This window comes from Phlebotomus papatasi, chromosome 3 (assembly GCF_024763615.1).
Source record: "Phlebotomus papatasi isolate M1 chromosome 3, Ppap_2.1, whole genome shotgun sequence".
In the NCBI taxonomy this organism is placed as follows: Eukaryota; Metazoa; Arthropoda; class Insecta; order Diptera; family Psychodidae; genus Phlebotomus; species Phlebotomus papatasi.
This window is the reverse complement of record NC_077224.1, coordinates 54887965-54909880: the sequence shown is the minus strand read 5'-3', so window position 1 is coordinate 54909880 and position 21916 is coordinate 54887965. Positions and strand designations below refer to the sequence as shown.

At 33.3% G+C, this 21916-nt stretch overlaps 2 protein-coding genes across 6 annotated transcripts in view; both read right to left on the bottom strand.

Annotated features, from left to right (window-relative positions):
* Positions 1–9557, bottom strand: part of LOC129807676 (ATP-binding cassette sub-family G member 1) — a 29501-nt gene extending 19944 nt beyond the window's left edge. The window contains exons 1-2 of one of the 2 annotated variants that reach the window (XM_055857111.1): positions 9095–9557; positions 6–136 (exon numbers count right to left, since the gene is read on the bottom strand). In XM_055857111.1, the coding sequence (XP_055713086.1) occupies positions 6–136; positions 9095–9132 (169 nt within the window). In that variant the 5' untranslated portion in view covers positions 9133–9557. Of the gene's footprint in view, positions 1–5; positions 848–9094 lie in introns of those variants that run through there. The other variant, XM_055857110.1, reaches the window with a different exon arrangement.
* An 8973-nt stretch (positions 9558–18530) lies between these two features.
* Positions 18531–21916, bottom strand: part of LOC129807674 (ATP-binding cassette subfamily G member 4) — a 44170-nt gene continuing 40784 nt past the window's right edge. For all 4 annotated transcript variants that reach the window (XM_055857107.1, XM_055857105.1, XM_055857106.1 and 1 more), the window contains one exon: positions 18531–20319. In XM_055857107.1, coding sequence (XP_055713082.1) covers positions 20108–20319 — 212 coding nt within the window. In that variant the 3' untranslated portion in view covers positions 18531–20107. The remainder of the gene's footprint in view (positions 20320–21916) is intronic.

Sequence of the window (21916 nt, the reverse complement as noted above, 5' to 3'; positions counted from 1 at the left end):
CTTACTGCTCTTTCTGCCCTCCTTAACGCGATAGGTGAGGTTCTCGAAGGCCAAATCTACGGCAGGTCGATTAGGCAGATGGGATAGTGTCTTTGGCTGACTTGGGACGATCTGCAACTTCACAGCTCCACTTTTCCTGTCGGAATCAGGGAGTAAATTACTCGTTACAATATCCTCTTCAACCATTGTGATCCACTCTTGAACAGAGTTCTTCCTCGTTTGCAAATACTATGGATTGTTCTGAGAATCGGGGTATCTTTTGTCACAAAACACCCTGTTGTCCAACAGTCCAAAAATATCAAAATCTCTAAAGAATACCGTCCACTTCACTAAGCACAAAAATGTCTAATGAGTCGAAATTCCCTGCCTTTGGTGTTCTCACTCTGTCAGCTTATGAGACGGACTCTCGATTCCCGATAAGAAACACGGCGATAAGGGGCTCTTCCAGTACAATGAAACCCAGAGACAGAAAACAACAAAGCCAAACCAAAATTCAAAAAAAAAAAAACTTGAAGAAAAAGAAGATACAAAAGCTAAGAAACAGGGCAGCCTTCCGTGTCCAACTGCTGCCAAAACACAACTAAAACTCGGGAAATGGGATTGGAAATGAAAATGAGTATCCAAAGTCGACACTGTCGTCGCTTCGGAGTTCAACTGGCTACTTGCCCGACACTACACCGAGAAATAATGGTGACAACACACACGCCAAGTATTTTTCCTCAATCCCCCAACACATTCAGTTCCCATCCATGTATTCCGATTGAGAATTAATTTTACACCATATTATGTTTATTCACTACACCATTCACATTGCCAACAAAGAACAGCGCGACTGAAGAACCACACTACCAAGCATATTTCCATTAACAACCTGTTTTAGTCCAAGAACATTCCATTCAGAATGAATGATGCTCAGAATGACTGTAGTCGAGGTTCAAAGGACGCTGCACGTGGGACAATATCAACGCTGAAATGCTAAGAATACATTTGATATTCACAAAAAATCAATGTAACCATTATCTATCAGATAAAAATAGTATTAGGCTAATCTCAAAATTGATAAGAGCATTTAAGCACAGCTGCTGAATGCATGGATAATCTTATAATTAGTATAGTATGTATCGAGGCGAAGTTGGATCAGTGATAAGACGAAAAACTTAAAGAAGAATTACTAAATATTTTTCTGCTTGATGAACTAAAAACTAAAATCTTCTTGTAAACTAGAAACTAAATATTCTTGTAATCGAGATTTGTAGAAGGATGGGATTGCCAATTCAAGGCCCTGTTACATTGGACACTTGAGCTTACTAAATGCAGTTCGAATTTCGAACAGCTTAATCCGAGAATTTATCTTGTAATCTAATGGGAATTCAAACCCTAAACATTCACATTTTAGAGTCAGGGCACCAGGGGAAAGTATTCTCCGTTCGAACGTTCATGCATGCGAATAATGTAATTTGATTCATAAGACACTTACACATTTATATTAAGTATTAGTTATCTTATTATCTTTTATTAATAATTATGTATAAGACCGATAAGACCCTAAGGAAAAATAGAAGAAATTCACATTACTCGAAGGTATGGACGTTCGAAGGGAGTGTACTTTCCCCTACCTCTTAACTAATAGTATGCTCCAGCTAATTGATATTATAAATTTATTCGAATAAGGTAAGTTAAAAGTAGGAAAAACTGGGGCATCATCGAACATGGGATAGCATCGAACAGTGATTTTTTTTTTAATACTTAGACTATGACGATCATTTTTTTTAGTGGATAAGCATCCCTATAGTATTTATGAATTCCTACAGGTCTGATTTTCTGAAGTCCAATCTCTAGTCATTGAATTGGTAGCGTTCAGTGCCTATACCGCTATCGGCGGAGCACCAGTTATCCCAACAATTATTAAAAAAAAATAGGCCAGGCCGCCTCTCAGTATTCGTGTCTCATAAAAAAAGGAACATTTTAGAAAACGCTTCCGAAGATCCATATAAAATTTCAATGCCGTTTTCGTAAAAACAGAATCAAATATTTTGATCTCAAATATTTTTCCTGAATATCTGGAGTGTTGAGAAAATTAGTCAAGAATCTTACATCCTTCTATTATGATGTCGTGTACAAAGAGATAGATTTCAATTAATGTAAATAGTCAAAAAAAATTTTCCCCGGGTCATATATGACCCTAATGACGCGAAAGAGTTAAGCTTGATCTTTGATTTTCTATTATTGGTGTTTTAATTATAAATTAATTTAAATCATCATCCATAGTTTTTTTAAGAAGAATTAATTAGTGATTTTTTTGTATTCCAACCCCATGTAATGAAACCCTGGTACGTTCTATTAAAGAATAAATAAAGAAGTGGGGTCCTTTTGAAGTAAGCGACTTTAAATTTGAGTTTTTTCCATTTTTGAATGGAGGTGAGCCTTATCATCGTACAATTTACCTTCACAATTGCTTTATGAAGCTAAATTAACTAAAAATAAGGTACAGTTCCATTCAAAAATAGGATAAAAAGGCTCAATTTTAAAGGTACCCCATTTTAAGACACTATTAAGAAAAACAAAGAACCAAAATTAGCAAGACAAGTGGTATTGCCTATTTTTATTTGGAAAAATAGCCCTGTTAGTAAGTATTTCAAAATAATTTTTGTTTCAAAATTTTATAATAACTAAATATTATGATAAATGAAATAAATAAAATAACTGAAAAATAAATGAGAAAATTACAGAAAATTTATACAAAATGAAATACGTTTGCAGTATCATCCTGTTATTAAAGGAAAACACTTTTTCAAAATGCACTTTTTTTGTTAAATATTAAGAAGATTGTGTATTAAAATCAGAAATTGTAAAAATCAGTAACTAAAGTATCCATTTCGTAATTTTAATTGTAAATTGAACGATTAATAAATGCTTGTTTTTTTTAAATAGGATTTTTTTTCTTTTCAATACGTTCTTTAAAGAAAAATATATATGCAGAATTTATGTTGAAGGGATTTAAGTATTAGAAATAAAAAAAATAGTATCACATTTGATATCATATTGCTCAAAACTAAAACCATTTGAAATATTCGAATATTTAGATCAAATAATAATATTCATGTGTTATTAATAGTGGTCATAATATTCTGTATTTTATATAACGCATCTATCAACTCAACACACTTAAAATTATTCACTTCTCAACAGGTACATTGAGTAAAACTTATAAATGCACCATCCAAGAAAAACAACAATCTTTTGAGTGAAAGGTCAATGATTTATCAAAATTTTAAGCATTCATTAAAACCAATGCAATGGCACGCCTCTTGATCATATGTTACCAAAATCTTATACATAATATTGGTTCCGCATTTTATTTACTAAATAAAAATAAAAATAATTAAGATATCTTCAAGTAACAGTTGCAACGTGAGTCTTAAAAATTCATGAGGTCAGGAATTTTCAAGTTCACGGTGTTACTACAATCACTTTCTCAGAAGAACCAGATGGTAGTTCAACCTGTCCACAAAATTATGTGAGCTTCTGTACAGCCGATGGGCGCCTAGAAACGCATCGCGGACCCAAAGTGGGAAAATTCAGGGTGGAAATCGATTAAAAAGGCGGTGGAAATTTACTCAGACTCAGACTCTACTATTGACCTCTCTATACACAATCGATTGGACATTTACCCCCAAAAAACTACTGCAGAGAATAGTGTTGTAGGTCTCCCTCCCCAGAAAATGTGTCACAGCTCTCACAGCAGAAAAGTGATTGAAAAGTCTCATTGCACACTCGAAGTCACCACAGGGAGTTAAGTACAGCGTTTTGTTGGAGCTCTTATATACACGGCAGCTGTTTTTATTCTTATAAATAACTCATAAACAAGAATGAAGTATACAAGCAAAAGCGGACTTTTTATATACTTGGTAAGCTTATGTGTGAGTATAGTGTTCTGGAGATTTAGGTTTTGATTGATAAGCCTCTCGCGCACGGAAAAAAGTGAGTCTTTGCAATGCTTTTGAAGACATTATGATTGGAATGTTAACATGGACTTAAAGTGCTACAGAAAAACCCCATCAATCGTGTAGAGATTCCAAAGGTCAGTGATTGACATCACAAGCACGTTTTCATATCAACTCTTCTCTTTTATTTTATTTTTTTTTTTGAAACTAATTTTCCATATACCATATTTCTTATTTCAAAAACCCCATTTTATTCAGGGAATTTATTTATTTGGACAATTCGCCGGTACAAGTAGGACATGGCTTTTTTCTTGATAAATACAGTACAAAATTTGTTTTTAAGCACAAGGAACCAAATTATAAAACTAAAGTATTAAAAATATAAAAATAAAAATGAAGTACTAAATATATCAAGAAAAAAAGCCCTGTCCAACTTGTACCACTTTACGCTACTTCTTAAAGAAATAAACATTTACGATCAGTAAATAGAAAAGAAATAGGAATACTATAATGGTCAGTAAAAATCCTAAAAATCCTAACCAAAATTCATTTTTCCCTATCAAATAATTTTTGCTACTCATTTTGAAAGAAAAAATGAGAAAATTAAATTTGTACAGACAAAATTATTTTTTATTGGTTTTAAAAATTGATTTATTTACTATGCAGTTTTATTTAAATGATGTTTAATCGGCTACTGCTGTTTTTAAGTTGTATCTACCAAAATATGATATATTATAAAATAAAATAAAAAGTAAAATGTATGTAAAGTAAAATGTTCGACAGGAAAACAAACATTTACGAACAAATGACAAAATGTTGCGGACATTTTTTGTGTGTTTACGAACATTTACGAACAAATGTTTGTAAAAGTACAAAAAATGCTCGTCAAATGATCATGTTACGAACAATGTTTGTGAAAAAGTACAAACTTTTACGAACTTGTTTGTAGATTATACGATTCACGATCATTTTGTAACTCCCCCATAGGAATTCACAAACATTTACGAACATTTTTACAAAATATTTCTTTCTGTGTAGAAAAAAAACGCATTACCTTGTCTTTTTAAAGATTAAGCTCTTCCAAACAATAATTCTTATTCTTTTCAAGAGATTTGAATAACTCTATTTATCTTTAATGCACTCTAACTATAGCTCTTGCAGATTTCAGTGGAAATCCATGACGTCACCTCATTATTTCAACCTTAAAAAATATTGACAGAAAACATAGTTTTGCAGCAAAAAAAAATGAGAGTGATGAATTTTCTGAAGGACTTTCCGCTCAACTGATTCTTCGCCTCAGTGGCTTCCTCTTTGCTATAACTGATTTGCACAATGACACACAAGAAAAATCGGCAGAAATTGTACAATTTCTTACATAACTGCTTCTATCCCTTCTACTGCATCGCAACAAGTTTGAGAAAATTCTAAGATATGATTTCTGAGACATTCTGTATGAAGGAAAAGCACTCAAGCAACAATTGTGCGTGAGACTTTTGCACTTCGATATCCAATTAAAACCAGCTCGAGGGGCAATTAGTTTGAAAACCAAGCAAAATCCAAGGTATTCAATGCATATTGCAAAATGTTTTATTTCTAATTATTTTTTCTAGTTCCAGCAATTTTAAATAGATGTTATTTCTTTCTATTTCTTCCTAGCTCCTTATTTGCGCATTAAGTTGTCTTAAATTCATTCTTTAAGACTTCCAATACACTTTGATTTTTTTGCATTATTTTCTCTGCTCAGAGGGAATTGACCTCAAGTACATCAAGATTTGATTTCCAAATCATTTGTATAAAATACGATTGATAGAAGTGACAGTTAAAAGGGTCTATTTGAAGAGATTGGAAAATACTGCAGCTACCAACCTTGACATCAATACATTTCCAATTGAACTACACGAAGATTTTCTTTAGGTCGCGCTGAGATTAGCGGTATTTAATTACACGAGATTTCTAATAACGTGTCTTGTATAAAAATAAAATTACTTCATCCATCGCATCGATGATTTTTGCAACAAAGTTAACGTATAACTTACGCTTTTTCATATTTTAATTTTTTTATTAAAAGTAAAAAAAAATCCTGTGTGAAATAGAAAGAAATTATGAAATAAAGGAAAATGCGTAAATTAAGGATAAACAGTGAGGCTTTGACCGTGACGGTGAGCATTTGACTGTCAATGTGATTTTGCCCTTATATATAAAAATCCTTATGATAAATTGAGTTTGTCTGAAGGACTCATGGTGTGATTTAGGGACAATCAGTCTACCGACCCTAGCCGACCCACAAGAAATCAAAAGTGAGGCCAGGTACCCAGGATATCCTGACGCAATCTGGCGATTAAGAAAGATGAAGGCGCACATTTGAAGTAGCAATGGGAGATCACATCCTACAAAAACATTTCTATGAGATCAGATATGATTGCGAAGCTGCAGCCCGCAAATGTATCTCACACAATTGTTAAGCAACTGAAAGCCGGCGAATTGTGTCACTATGCGACAGAAAGAAGAGCTCTGCCCCATAATTAAAGAAAGGAAGTAACAATAGAGCAAGCGAGTATCATGAGGCGTGATGTCCCGGAAGCGTCTATGAGTATAGAGAGAAAAGTTCTCCTTGCGGCAAATGGTGGATACATGGTCACACCAAGACAACGTTTTGTTAAAGACAATACCTAGGTTTCTCACCTGATCCCCCTGATCCACAAAAGCAATAATTTTGCCAAGAAGACTTACAGGGTAGGTAGGTGATATTGGCTGTACCACAATAGTAGTAGCCAAGAGTAAAAGTATCACAATTTTTGGATTTGTCATTTTCTAAAATATTTTTTGCAATTTCATAAAAATATTTTTTTGTCAAAAAGAAAATCTTAACACATTTTGTACATATACACTTCTTTGGAATATATTTTCAAGATATATTAAATTATTTTCAAAAAAATAAAGTAAATAACACATGTTTAAAAATTGTGTAGTGGAAAGTACTCTCCTTTCGAACGTTCATGCCTTTGAATAATGTGATTTTTTTATTTTCCTAAAAGATTTCCACATTTCTATTAAATATCAGTTAGTTTATTATCTATTATTTATAATTATGTTATAATAATGTATAAGTCTGAGGAAAAATAAATGAAATTGAAGTTATTCGAAGGTATCAAGGTTCAAAGGAAAGAGTACTCTTCCCTATATGTGATAAACTTGCGTTAAAATTTTGTTTTTCACCAAAAAAATATTAAAATTCGGCAGACTGGCATGAGATCGGCCGGCACTCGAGTGAACTGTGACTGGTACAGTTATCTACCCCTTTAAAGTTAGTAAGTATAGTACCATAATCGATTCTTTTACTGATCATTTGCCAGCTCAATTTTATTTTTTTATTTAGGGTGAAAGGAACACCTATTGACACTTTAAGAGCTCGTGTCAGGACCTATTGGCACCCTACTCTGTACTATTTGGAATACGAAATTTGAACACTTATCTTTATCGGAAAACGTAGATTAATGAAAAAACTCCACATTACTTACATTTTATTAGATATATTAAGTAAATTGCAACATTTTGACAAAAGTGTCAATAGGGGTTCCCTGTCGAAGAGGTGTTCATTCGACCCTACCAAATTTTCTGATTTACTGACCGTATTATTGCGGATATTTTCTTTTATTTAATAAAAAAAAAGATTTCATTCATATTCAATTTTATTATTTATTTGTCAAAAACAAATTACAATAATTACTACAGTAGCAAAGCAAAATCTGTTTACCCATGTAATTTACGTAGTAAATAAAGCCACCTACGTTGCCTTAAACCTGATATCTAATAAGATTTATGACATTGTATCTAATAATTTTATAAGAATTACTTAGTGGAAGAAGTTTTCATTATTAATTTATTTTGTCACCTCAGTAACTTCTAAGCCAATTAATTTTTTTTCGAAGTATTGCGCTTAAAATTTATGACATAATGAATATTTGAGTTAAATTGAAAAAAATGTAATGACCTCAAATATTCTATATTGTTTTCCTTGATTAGTGTTACTCCATTTCATGTAAACGATTTGACTCATTAACTATATTACTCTCATAAATGTTTTGCATCAAATATTCATCACAAAACCGAGAAGGAATGGATACACAAAAAGCCAGTAAATTCAAAGTTGAGCGATGCATGAAGCTTATGCTGCATGAAACATAATAATTTTGTAATAAAGCCCACCCGGCGTCTCCATCAACAGTTTGTTTGATGAAGAGTTTTCTTCCCTGATTTTATATTTGTTCATTTATTTGCTCATTTAATCCAAACATTAAGCTAATTAATTACTTTTTGTCTCCATAAAATTTTGTAATTGAACAAACATGTAAATAAATCAGTTAAATGAGATCATTTTGTCTGTTTTTTATTCAATTTTGAATGATACATGAACAAAAACTCGAATATTGCAGAAAATTTAAGAGCCGGCTGATTACAAAATCTGCTAATTAATATGTCCCCGTTCTCTGGACAGAAAAAAAATCGGACAGCTTTTGCATGTGTTTTGTCAAACAAGCTGTCTTTCAGTGTTTTTTTCTGGAAGGTTGAATGAATTTGAAGCTGGTTTGTGCACAAAATGCGCATTTTATGAAAGCCACAACGTATTAGGATCCAACTATGAGTGGTTTTTAATGCGTGTCGAAGACAAAAAGTGCTTTTTAGAGAACTTTCCAAAAAAGATTTCACACCAAAGTGAAAGAGGTCCAAAGTGAAATTGAATTTGGGCCACAAAGAAATTCTATTGACTATTGAGAGTTCAAAGATTCATGAATATGATCAGTTGGCAATCGCAAGTGGACTCATTGAAGCAGCATTCACAAGTGTGTTAATGTTGAGCACGATAAGAGTTGTGCCAAGAGTTTATCTCAGGTCGAGGCAAGTCACTTATATGCTGACAGTGGAAATGTGAGCTTTTTTTCCTTTTCAATGAGAAGAACAAAGCATGGAAAAATCAAATAGAACTCTCATGAGCAACAATCGAGGAAGAATTTGTCTGTTAAAATTCCTAATTAGAGATTCAAGCTTGACGATTTTTTTTGGACTTACAGACAGGTCTGCCAAGTTGGACGACGAGATTATTTTTCTTCTAATGCTGATCTAAGTGTTAAAACAAATAATAAGAAACTTACATGTTGTTATTTAAAATACAAGCGCTATCCTTCTCCATCGTGAGAGGTTTCTTGGAAAAATCGTCACTTTAGAATAATAATCCTCTTCTGTCAGCAGTCCATCAATCAAATCCAAAACCACTGCTTAAGTCTGCAATGAAATATTTTCACCAGTTTGCTGGAGAAGGTTATGCAATTGAAAAATTTCCACTCCACTTTTCCAAGCACTGTTTTAATGTTCAAATTGCATCATCAACACTAAAATCCAATGAGCCGGTTGTCCAGAACTCTACACAAACTTCCTCCCACCAAATGTCTCAAAAGTGCACTTAAAGTTAGTCTCTCCCTAAGCTCGGAAAATCAAGGCCTAATTTCACGTGGCACAACAGAGATGACTTGAATGACTTAAGTGCTTTTCAAACTTGTCTGCGTGATTTGTTAAATGATCCGACTTCACTGAAAGCTGAAACACGAATAGAGCAATACAAATCCGTATGAAGTCTTTGAAGAGGCAGCGGGTATATTTCTCAACACTCGCTCATCTCACTCATACAACTGCATAAAACCCCATTTAGTGGGATTAAGATCTGCTTTGAGCAAGTGCAACACGGGATGCCACAATGTGCGACAATCTCGCGATCGCTTCCAGATTCCACAGGCACAGTCAAAAGGGCTCAAAACTAGGAAAAAATGCTAAAGATAAAAGTATTACCTATATCGATAAGCCTAGATGGCGCCACAAGCGCTATTTGGGACAAATGAATCAGCGTCTGTTAGTTTTAATTTCCTGATCGTCAATTTATTATTATTATTAATCGTATCGAGATATATTCATTACAAGTTCTCCCTAGTTCCGAGTTCCTTATGAGTTCCCTGAAAAATATATGGGTTCCCCGTGAGATTCCTAAAAAATATATATATGGATTCTCCGAGTATCCCGTGAGTTCCCCGTTGATTCGCCGTAGGTTCCCTGGCCGCATTGGTCCGAGTTCCCTGAAATGAGTTATTATTAATCGTATCGAGATATTATATTACAAAGGTAATCATTTTTACAATGTCCATATCCCGTATTGGAAGAATCTGCTAAGTCCAATGTATATCCCCCAGGTGCGCCTTACCCGTTGTGTGAATGCTTCTTTCATGTTCCCGGAGTTGTTGGGCGTAGGCGGTGCATTGTATTACGTTATTATTTCATGTGAAAATTGTCTAAATCAGACATTAAGATATTTGTATCTCTTGCCTATTGCGCCACTGATTTCCCGATCGTCACTTCATTTTATAGAATCATACAAAATAAACCAAGTGTCTTAAAGCTAAAAGAAAAATTACTAAGTTTAAACGTTTCCTTATAATTTGATAGACCTAGATGGCAACTTCAGCCCGATTTAGCAAACAGGGAAAGCATCAAGCACATCTTACTTGCTTATAATCAATCACGCTTATAGGGGCTAAAAATTAAAAATCTATTTAGAATGGGGAGGTCAGTATTTTTATAGTACGGATATATACAATAGGTATTAAAGATTGCTAATCCGAAACAGCCTTTCAAGACATCATTAAATGATACAATCCTAGAATTGAATGAAAAATTAGTCGAAATAAATTCAGGATCTCTCAGGAAGCACCTCGGAATCGAGTACTAGGAATCGAGTATTATTATTATTAATCGTATCGAGGCATTTTTTTACAATGTTTACGTGTTGAAAGGATCTACTGTAGATATATTGTCCCAACTCCCGTGAAATTCCCTGCGTGGAGAAGTAGTTTTTGACTTTGGTCCAGAACCAGGCCTAGGTGGGGTACGGCAGAGTATGACAGTCAACGTCAAGTAGGTAGAAGTTGTAGCGTGCGTCAAGAAGGGTCGCCCCACATTGGTCGAAACCGGTCCTTTGATTTAGGATTTATAGAGTAACAATAAACCTTCCTGGGCTTATTGTGCAACACTACTGATCGTAGGTTGTCCGCAGTACGGGTGCTTCGGAGGTAATCTCCTTCCGGATGCGTCAGAGATGCTGATCTTTTAAGAAACCAAAACAACAAAGTTCTTTCGACAAGGTTTTCGGCGTAGCAATGCATCTTCCTCAGGGGTTAAAGAAGATTTTTGTTACGTCCCCTGAAAAGCTCAATATCTAAGGCTCATTCGGAATGAGGTTACCTCCCTAAATATTGCTCTATGTATCAATCGTCAGGTCTTCTATAATGGCCTCTACACATTGGGAACAATTTTCATCAAAAATAGCTTTTTTGAAGGAAATTGCCTACAGCTCTGTAGGTTGAAACGTCAAACTTCTGTCAAAAAAGGAATTTTTGACAAAAATTACTCCCAATGTGTAGAGGCCTTAAGATTCTAACATATTGAATTACTGACGCTACAAAGAATTGTTGTTGACAAAGAATTTATTCTCATTCGAACCTATTACGTCTCAGCGTGCTCTAGTTCCAAACCTGTAATACCCTGATGACCTAGTCCAAGCCGTCAGTAAGATGATATAAAGTAAGTGTCATCAAGTAAATGCACTTCAATAATCTCCGGTAGGCCTGTCATCTGGTTCTGAAGTATGAGATCTATCTTTTTTCTGTTGAACCAACTATATGCACAAGGACGTCAATATAGAAGCCGGATCAGTAAGTAAGTTTAGTAAGTAACTATGAAGAAAACGTTTACGGTTTTTGTAAAGCTCACGTATATGACTGAATTTTGATCCCCTGAACCGAACTAATTCTTAAGAAAGAAAAAATTCAAAATTTGTAATTGATCAACAATTCTATAGGAATGAAATAAAATAAAAAACATCTCAAGTATCGATTAAAAAGAAAATTCCTCATTTAGTATTAAATTGTAATGTCTGAGTTTTTAAACAGAATTATGATTTTCCTATGATCTATTTCTCTACCTTTGCTCAGTGCACTAATTGAAAAAGCTCCGAAAGTTCAACCTTAGCGAAATAGAAAATGCTGAATACATAACAATAACTTAAATAAAGACACATACAACTAATTTCAAGAACACTTGATTCTATCTTAACTACAATTGAAATACTAATATCTAATTACCTTGAGCTCATCGGAATCACTTAACTCTTGATTTGCATCTTCTATAGGTTAATTTCTGAGAAATTGGCAGCCTCTTGGAAATGAAGTGGGAGATACCGCTTGAATCTTGTCTATCAGTCACAAATTCTTAGCAAATTGCGTGAATTTAATGCACAAAACTGTGCCAAAACTCAATGAAAGTGCAAACAAAGCACGAATTGCGATTGAGAAGATCTTTGGTAAGAGATCTTGCTCGAGATGTCGCAGTCTTTGGCACAAGACGTGATCGCGAAAGAAGTTGCTGGACGTGCTTCATTGCTGAGGAGGCTCATGGACGCAATTGCTGGGGTACAGAGAGATCCGTCGTGGGCAAAACCATAGAGGTATGGTCGTATGTTGATTTGACCTACTTCAACTAGCAACTATTTAAGCACATGCTGAGCCAGTCAACCCGTCGTCCATTAATCGATCACAGGGGTAGAGTGTGATGCTGATTGCAATATTTTCCCAATTGACCGATAAATTTATTGTACAAGCGATCATTTGCCCCTCTTTTTTTAAGTGACATCTTTGTGATTTTCTGCGAGCATCAGCACAATGCTTTCGTCTGTGGCGACTTTGAATATTGAGGCATTCTGTCGGCATGCTTCTTATGTTTGAGTTAATTTGCTGAATTAATGAAATTCGTTGCGCTCTTTTCACCTAAATCACGCTCTAAGCAATGGATCAAAAGTGATCGCGAAACAGGTTCAACTGCAGCTTAATAAAGCATTTGTGGAAAATCAAATTATAATTTTAGACCAGTCAGAAAAACCGAGATGCGAGAAAATTTTATTTAATTAGACTTTGGTACAACAAAACTTGTTTAAAGTATTTTTATGCTCGATATTTGGATCAGGGCATAAGGTAAACCAAAAGAGTTATACAGAGATCATAGAATCATTTTGTCAATAGTTCTTTTAATTAATTTTTTATGATTTAATTTAACATCACCAATATTCGTTTAACCACTACACTGTTAAAATTCCTCAAGAGAAAAATTAATCGTTACAGAAGCAATTAAAATGAATATGTTTCACGGATGTTTCTCCCTCGCATAAGAGAAACATTGCAAAAAAGAGCGCGAACAGCGGAAGTTTACATAAAATTCACCTTCAGCCGCAAAGCAAATTGCTCGTTCTGATAAAGGTGTAATCATAATTAAAACAGAAGTTGGAGTGTATCAATTTCACAGCAGAAATAATATTTGTTTTATTTCTTGGAGAGATATATTGTTTTAAAAATCCAATGACTACAATACTTGGACATCCCATAACAGGAAAGCAATTCAGAAATTTGCAATTCTAATTCTCTGACATATTCTATTGTTGACCTGAGAAAAATCCAACACATTCTTTCAATGCTCTTAAATATGTATATTGCAATACTGATTATTCGTCATCGTCACAAAACGCGATGATGCTGAAATAGAAGATCTCCTTATGGCAACAACATTCGTTTAAGAGATTTCTATTCAGCTAAGTTTTTTTCTTCCAGGGGCTAATAATTTATTAAGGTTTGTGTTTATGCTCTCCTTATCATTTTTATGTCGTCAATAAATTCTTTCTATAGAATGTAATATTATCATTTCTACTTATTTGTTGTTTTTGTTTATCTGTGATTGTTTATTTTGTAAATTTTACTCAAAGTTTTCCTACTTCTTATCTGAGTGAGTTTTATTTTTATAAAATCAGATGTGTCTCAGAGAGAACGCAGACCAAAAGGCTGTTAAAATGTCTCATAAGAATTTATTAGGATTGCAAAAGAGTTCAACGGAATTATAAAAAACTGCCTGGGAAGCCTACAATGATTGTGAGGATTGTGATAAGACATTCTTATAAGAAAACAATTAATAAAATGGTTATTATTTGAAATAACGTGAGTGTTTAACCAAAATTTATTACTATTTCTTAAGCTTTAGTTTAAATTTTCATTGACGGTTTAAGGACGAGTAGGTCACCGAGGGCCCGGAGACAAAAATCATTTTTTTTCTGACTGTATAAAAGGAAACTCAGCTTCATATTGAGTCAGTATAATATTCTAGCCTTTGGATTAAGGTAAAGTGTCCTCGACTCGACCGGTGGGTCAATTTTTGAATGTTTGATGGTCAATTTCTGTGAAATTGTCACTGATTCGTATTACTTATGGAATAATTAACCTATTAATGTTAAATCATACGCGCTAAATATTATAGCAAGTAATAGCAAATATAAATAAATTGAATAAATAATTCTACCGGTCGAGTCGAGGTACTGGTCGAGCGAGGGCACTTTACTTTACGTATATCACATTGTAATTACCATCTCTAGCCGAATCAAGACACACAAGGGTCTATTATGTCAAATTCAATATTTTTCTAAGGATAAAATATGTAAGAATATTCACAGGATTTTGACGAAAATTTAGAAAATGATTTGCTTCAGCCTTATGCTACAGCAAAAGCAATCTCGATTTTGGAAGAGACAGTGAACTCTTAAATTCTCTTAAACGACTTAATAAAATCAAACGGTCCTCAGATGATATTTCACGTTATCCTGCGAATATACTTTTCACTAATGGCATCTTATAGGACAGGCGAAAGGTCCGTCTCATATATGCAATTATGAAGAATAAAATAGGCTTCGAAGTCATATGGGAATCAGGCGATTTTCAGCATTGATTCCCACGAAATCGGAGACAGACCTGATAAGAACACTAAAATTTTATAACATTGTAAGCAATTTTACTGACATAAAAAATAGAAAAATAAAAAGATTAAAAAGTAATCACAGCTAAAACCGGTGATATGTTCAGATAATCTTGTGGTAGCTCAAAGTCTTTGCAGGCAGGCATTCCGAATTGCAAGTACTCCGAGTTGTAAGCACAACAATAAGCTTATCTCGGCTTGTCCTTTTCATTTTTCATTTTAAATAGTTAGAGTATGAATTGCCAATAAAGAAAATTTCATTGAAATCGGTTATTAAACATTAGAGGTAAAATCCGGTCAATATAAGTATAGTAAGACCGTCTTCAGACTAGAGGTTTAGCCTAGTTTCCGAAGGTCTCAAAATCCTAAATAGCAAGCAATTTAATTTGTTTTTCTGATTTAAATAGATTATTTTCCCTTAATAGTCTATTTCTAAGTCAAAATTTTCCAAAAATGTTCGACTGATAAGAAATTAGAGAAGTTAAGCCTTATGGCTAAGCCTTAGGTCTGAAGCCCGTATAAGGGTCGGGTCGGGGTAATGCATGCGGTGCATTGCATAGTATGGGACTTATCTATAGAAAGGCTTCAGCCTTTTAAATCAGGAAAATTTTGTCAAAATTCAAATCTTTTTTTCTTATACGCTTTGAATATATCTAGGGGAGACTGGGGCACATGTAACCATTTTCGATAGATGCGAATTTGAGGTGATTTTCCAAGGACACCGTAATTTTTTGGAAAATCTTTCTTAGCTAATGTTTTACCCTTGGGTATAGGCAATACATCGAAGGTAATGCGGATGCTCGAAAACAATTGAGTTTTCCATAAAAATAAAATTTGTTTCACTGTGCATTTTTCTCTTTTCACAAAATACCTGGGGTAGAAGTAAACACTTTCTGGGGAGGATGTAAACACCCTTTTTTCCACCCTTGAAATTAACTTTGCACCACTTTCGATTATTTTAATTGCTTAAGAGATATATAAAGACTGCATATTTTTCAAAAAATCATGAAACTTTTTACAAAGAATAATTAAAATAGCAAAAAAAGTAAAAGCATGCATATCAAAGACATTTTTCAATGGAGTATCCCCATATTTTGACATCATGTGACTTTTTATTGAACACAGCACCACCAATTTTTTTCGTAATCTATGAATTATAGATATTTCGCATGAAGGTCAATTTCCCGCTCTTTTACCTACTCATTTTGTGAAATTGAAATTGCCTGTTTACATCTACCCCAAATGCTGTTTTCTGACCAATTATTAATTCTTTTGAAATAATGTGAATCTCAATTTCTCTAGTAAATGCATTAATATAATCCTAAAAGATGTAGGAAAGAACTGGTATTGCTACATTTCGATTATTTTACACAGTTTTTAATTTCCAGGTGGAAATCAAAATGACCAAAATAATCGAAATATCAACATTTTCGGGAAAAATGATTTTTATTTCTAAAGTATTAGGATTATATTGACCAATTCATCTGTTGACATACATCCCCATGGTATCTATGAATGCTTATGGGTTTTATCCTCTAGAGTCTTAAAATTAATGAAAAAAATCACAGTGTTTACAACTACCCCAGTTTACTACTGCCCCAGTTCCCCCTATGCCACTGTTTTGCACCCTTCGTGTTCTTTTGAACATTACACTAAATTAAATTTAGTTCAGTCGAATTTTGAGACCGAAAGAGTGGGACACACTTATGTATAAATAAATCTTTGGGAAAGAAAAGAATGCGAATTTTTATGTTATGAATTCATACTGAGCTAAAAGGTATACCGAACATAATCTGATCATGTTATTTTCATTCATAGCTTGGGTCAGGGTAAAGCTAGAGCAAAGAGCGACCTATCGTTGAAAGAAGATCTCAACCTCAGATAAAACATATAAAAAATATTACCGAAACTTAAAGTGATAGTTCCGAGATATTCGAATTCTCAAAAATCGATTTTTTTTTGGTTTTAGTGCCCTAGCAATAATCAAATGAATTAGATGTATCTAGATGAGTTGTATCTTTTAATATAACCTTTTCGAAACACTTTCTCTCTGTTCAGAGGCCCTATGGCTTATTTTTTAGAGGGAAACGCTTATCGGACCCTGCTTAACTACAAGATTGTTTGTGATTCAAAAGAGTAAAGTTACAGCATTAAAGTTAAACACAGAAAAAATAGAAAGGAGATTTCTAGACAAGTAAATTTGACTTTTTATGATTAAAAAAAACCTTTCGAATTAAAAAAAAATGCAAATCTAGGATAAGTGTTCCAAATTTGCGCACAAAAATACATGCAAAGGCCAAAGTCTTAAGTTTTAAATGTAATATTTTTAATACAAATTGAATATTTTGGTTACTTTCAGATAATCTTGTTAGTCGAAGACAAATTTTTGTTATTTTTTGCATTGTATAAGCTCTTGAGTATGCAAAAACTAAAAATTCATGGAAATTCGAGGAACTAAAAATGTGGCCGATATTGCAAGCTGGACGGAATTTGGTACATTTGGGATATGAAAACTTCGTATTTTACATTTCGTATTTTACATGTTCGTATTGCACATTTCGTATTGCGGAAACTTCGTATTCTAGTACATTTCGTATTTTACCAATACTAATAAATTAGACCTTGAAGATCGACTTTAAACTCAGACCCGAGGCGCATAGCGCCCTTAACCCCATAAATCTGCAATTCTATTATTTTATTGGTTGATATGCTTGTATAAAATGTATGGCAGACGAAATGTTCAATTTTTGTACAAAATGCATTAAAGACGAAATGTGAAATACGAAATGTACTAGAATACGAAGTTTCTGCAATACGAAATGTGCAATACGAACATGTAAAATACGAAATATAAAAGACGAAGTTTCCGCAAACCGGTACATTTACCCTGTTTTGTTATTTTACTAGCCAAAAACTATTTTTAACCTGAAAGACGAATTGTCCCTGCCGTTATTTTGAATCCCTAAAGACTCACTGGGTACACAATGTATCTTGCCCCTATAGGGTTAGGCCTCTGAGTTGGAGGTGAAGGGCGTGCATCTTTACCGCCTAATAGTGAACATGGCGTCCGATGTGCATAAGACTATGATCATGGAGCACTCATGCCTTTCTTTGGCATAACGATCTTGCAGACGATCAGTTGAACTTAAGTTGTAAGTACAAACGCACCCGTAACAAGAGAATCCTAGTTGGGTCACCACCTCCAGTCGTGCTACTGTGCCCGACTTTCCAAAACATCGGTTATTTTAATCTCACAAACCAAATTTGCAACTGAATTTTTACTTACCATTGTTAGCAATATTTTAGTGTACTTACCTTCCTCTGACGCATTCGGACAATTACTCAAGATACTCAACCGCCTCTTAACTATTCACTCGATTTTGTGTACTTTTTAGCGTAATTCTGAGTCCGCTATTCTATTTCCCAATTGAACTTTACACTGTGCTAGTTTTTCTTCAAAACTTGCACATAAAGTCAACACGCGTTGTAGTAAATGGTCAAGAAAGGTCAGTAAATAATCTCGCCGGGCCTTTTGCAAAATCTTTCAGAGTAACGTCAGTCCAATTACTTGAAAATAAATAAATGTTTTACGACAAGCCCTTTTCTGGGAAATTTTTTGTGAGTAAAGGGGAAGAGGGCAGAGTTTTGTTTTCCGGTCAAATCAATGGCAAAGTCCAATAAGAAAAAGTATACACATAGTTTATGATTTATTTCACTTGATTTATTGATTTTTTTACCAAATAAAAACTGTTGTTGTGGGGCTATTTTCATCACACTATTTGAATATTTTCCATTTTTTTTCTCGCGATTTTCCGACGTGGAAAAGGGGTTAAAGGGTCGAATTTATTGGGGTGTGTGCTATCGAGATCCATTGTTATTTCATCCGTTTTTTTTTCTTTTCTGTTCTATTATTTCTCTATTTAGTCATTTAATTATCACAAAATTGATTTTTTCATGCCTCATTCAGTTTTTCTTTTCTTTTACTTTTGTGAATCTCACGGGCTAGCTTTATAAATTCATCCTTTTACTGAAAAGGAGCAAGTCAATTAACATAAATAAATTCAACGGCTATTGCTAAACGAAATAATCAGTATTCTATGGGTGAGTTTGTTCAATGAGCACCTAAAAGAAATGGAAATTACACAATTTATGTAAATGTGGAAAGGAGAAAAAGGGTATTTATCATTCTTTTTGCGAGAGTAGTCATTGTTAAAACTCCTAAATACTGTATTTATCACAATAATGAAAAGTTGCTTAAAGTTTTCCGTTGTTCTTTTTTTTTCTTGCTGTCTATTGCGCATTTTATTATAAATGGTTTTTTTTTGCTTTATTCTTTTTTTTTTGTCACAGATTTCTTTTGAAGAAATCCTAATGTTTACTTTTTGTGCAATTTCCAAAATGATTTCAAAATATCTGCAATAGAATGGGATTTTGTAAAAACGATTTCTGAAACAATTTTTCGAGAAATTGGGGAGATTTTAATTTTGTTAAAGGTTAGGTTAAATGTTATTATTTAATAGTTTTTATGGTTTTGGAAGGTTTATAGCATATTTTTCAAGTTTTGCCATTATTCTTGCGTACAGAAATGCTAGTAAGCTCTATAAATCGTTTGATAATCTAAATTTCTTTTATATTTCAGCAATCGTTTTTAGAAAATCCTAATGCTTCTTTTTAAAACAAAAATATTCTTCTTATAGAACCACGATACCTAAAATTACGATTGATTGCAAAAAAAAATTGCAGTTATTCATGCATTCGATAGTATGAATAGTTTTCTGTCAGTTAATATCTTTTTACTCTTTCATCTAAAAGAGGCCTAAATAATGCATATTTTTTTTCATGTTATTTTCTTTTACTTTCTAAACTCCAAAATTACAGAATAAAATCCACAAATCTAAATACTAATGATAATATCAAAAGGTAGTGACGTACAAAATATACGTATTCTCTAATTCAATCTTTTCAATAAATGTTATCCAATAAATATAGAATTTTCATTAATATTGTATAATATTGACCAAAAAAATGTGATTTCCTTCGTGACAGTCCCATCAAAGTCTACCAATTTGAGAAGGGTAATGGACATATGTCCATAACCCTTCAACATCATCTACAATGCAGCGATATTTTGTGATTTTATACTTCCTACGTCAGGATTATTCTATCGAACTATGATTATTTATAGGTAAACAATTCTACCAATTTCTATACCACGAAGAAGTTATAAAGTTGCATGTTCAAATTTGTAAGAAAAATTTGTTGATTAATTGATTTTCTTAGCGGATGGAATGTATTTTCCAGCGGAGTACAAAATATGCCACAATTCTGAGTGCTATGAAGATACCAATGAGTGCTGTAGCATCAATCCAAAATTCTGCCTTCTCCATTGACATCTCCTCGAGGAATTTCTTTGGACTCCTGAAGTGACAGTATATCTCTGAGCATTGCATCTTCTCACGATCCATCCCATAAACGGCAATCATAGCACCTGGGCAGCAGGAAAAGTGAGCAAAGAAAAAAAGAGAAATGGCACTTTATTAGACAAGGTGGTAGAAAGTGTTATTGAGGCAATGAAAGTCGCCTTGAATTGTTCCCAATGGGGATGCTTTTATTGCCATAGAGGCAAGGTGATTTCGATAAAAGCCTTCATGACTTCTGAATGTAATATTTATTGGGTTTTTTGCTCATTTTGCTTCTAGAACCGACAATCAATAGTCACCAATGGAATTAAAACATTCTATATGCATCTCCAGAGATTTCTGCTGATGTCAGGTTCATGGACAAAAAAACAGAAAAAGAACTCAATTAAAAATTAAAATTAAGCACGTAGAAAAATATTATTTTTATTGTTGATAATACGATATAGACTAAATGGAGAAAATTACTTTACCAACACGTTCAATTAAAACAAAAAAGTAGGGGAGACTGGGGCATAAAGTCACAAATCGAATAATTCAAAATTCAATAACTTCCAAGATAAATAAGATGATAGCGGCTTAAAATTTTAACCACAAATAGCCTCCATAAATCTTCTTCGATATTGTATGTTTCTTCGAATTCGAACAAGGAATTTAGAAAATAAAAACTATAAAAATTTTTATCCCTATTTTTAAAATATTTTCCTTGCAGAATATATAATTCCGAATTTCGAATTTTTGAATATACGAAATTTTTTCGAATTTTTGAATATAATATTCAAATTTATGCACTGATGATTATTTCCTAAATAACTTGGATTCTTTGAATACGAAGCCGCTATCAATTTTAGAATGCAAATGGATCTTTGGCAGCAATGGAAAGGTCTTTGGGAAATACACAAAGCGCACAGAATTTTTGATTTTTGCTTCAATCCAAATGGTTAGCTCTTTAAGATATCTGACAAGAAAAACAGATCACTGAAGTTTAGGGTACAATAGGGTAATTCCAGGTAATTCTGAATGGTATATAATTTTGAATTTTGAGATTTTCTCACAATTTAAGAAGTATTGAAAAAAACCACGAAAATTTTTCCTCCTTTTCTCTTTACCCATCTGAAACAATAAGAAAACTCCAAAATTCAAAATTAAATTTAGTTTGAAAATTCTTCTATTATGCTCTAACTAAAGAAATCCTCCGTCAAATATTAAAAACAAAATGTAGAATACAATTTTCGATCCTAAACTGAATTCGTTTAAAACTGTTTAAAAATGCAAATTTCCATTATTTTTCAGATATAGGACGTGGTGATGCTATACTGAAAAAAAAATTGTTTTTTTAGATATTTCTAAAGGAAGCTGGGTCTAGTCATAAATTAATTTCATAAGTTAAAATTTACAATTATTTTGTTTGCTTAAATTACAAGGGGTAAATTAGTGACCCTCAGAGCAAACTGTGAGCGGCGAACGGCAAAATAGTGTCGATCTGGTGCTAAAATTATCGGCTACAGAATCGGCACTATTTTACTAAGATATCGACAATTCGGCACAATTTGGCAGATCGACATGAGACCGATAGATCTGAATGAGATCGATAAATCGGCAGATTGGCATTAGAAAGGCTAATTGACACGAGATCGGCAAATCGTTTCCATTTTTGAAAGAAATCCA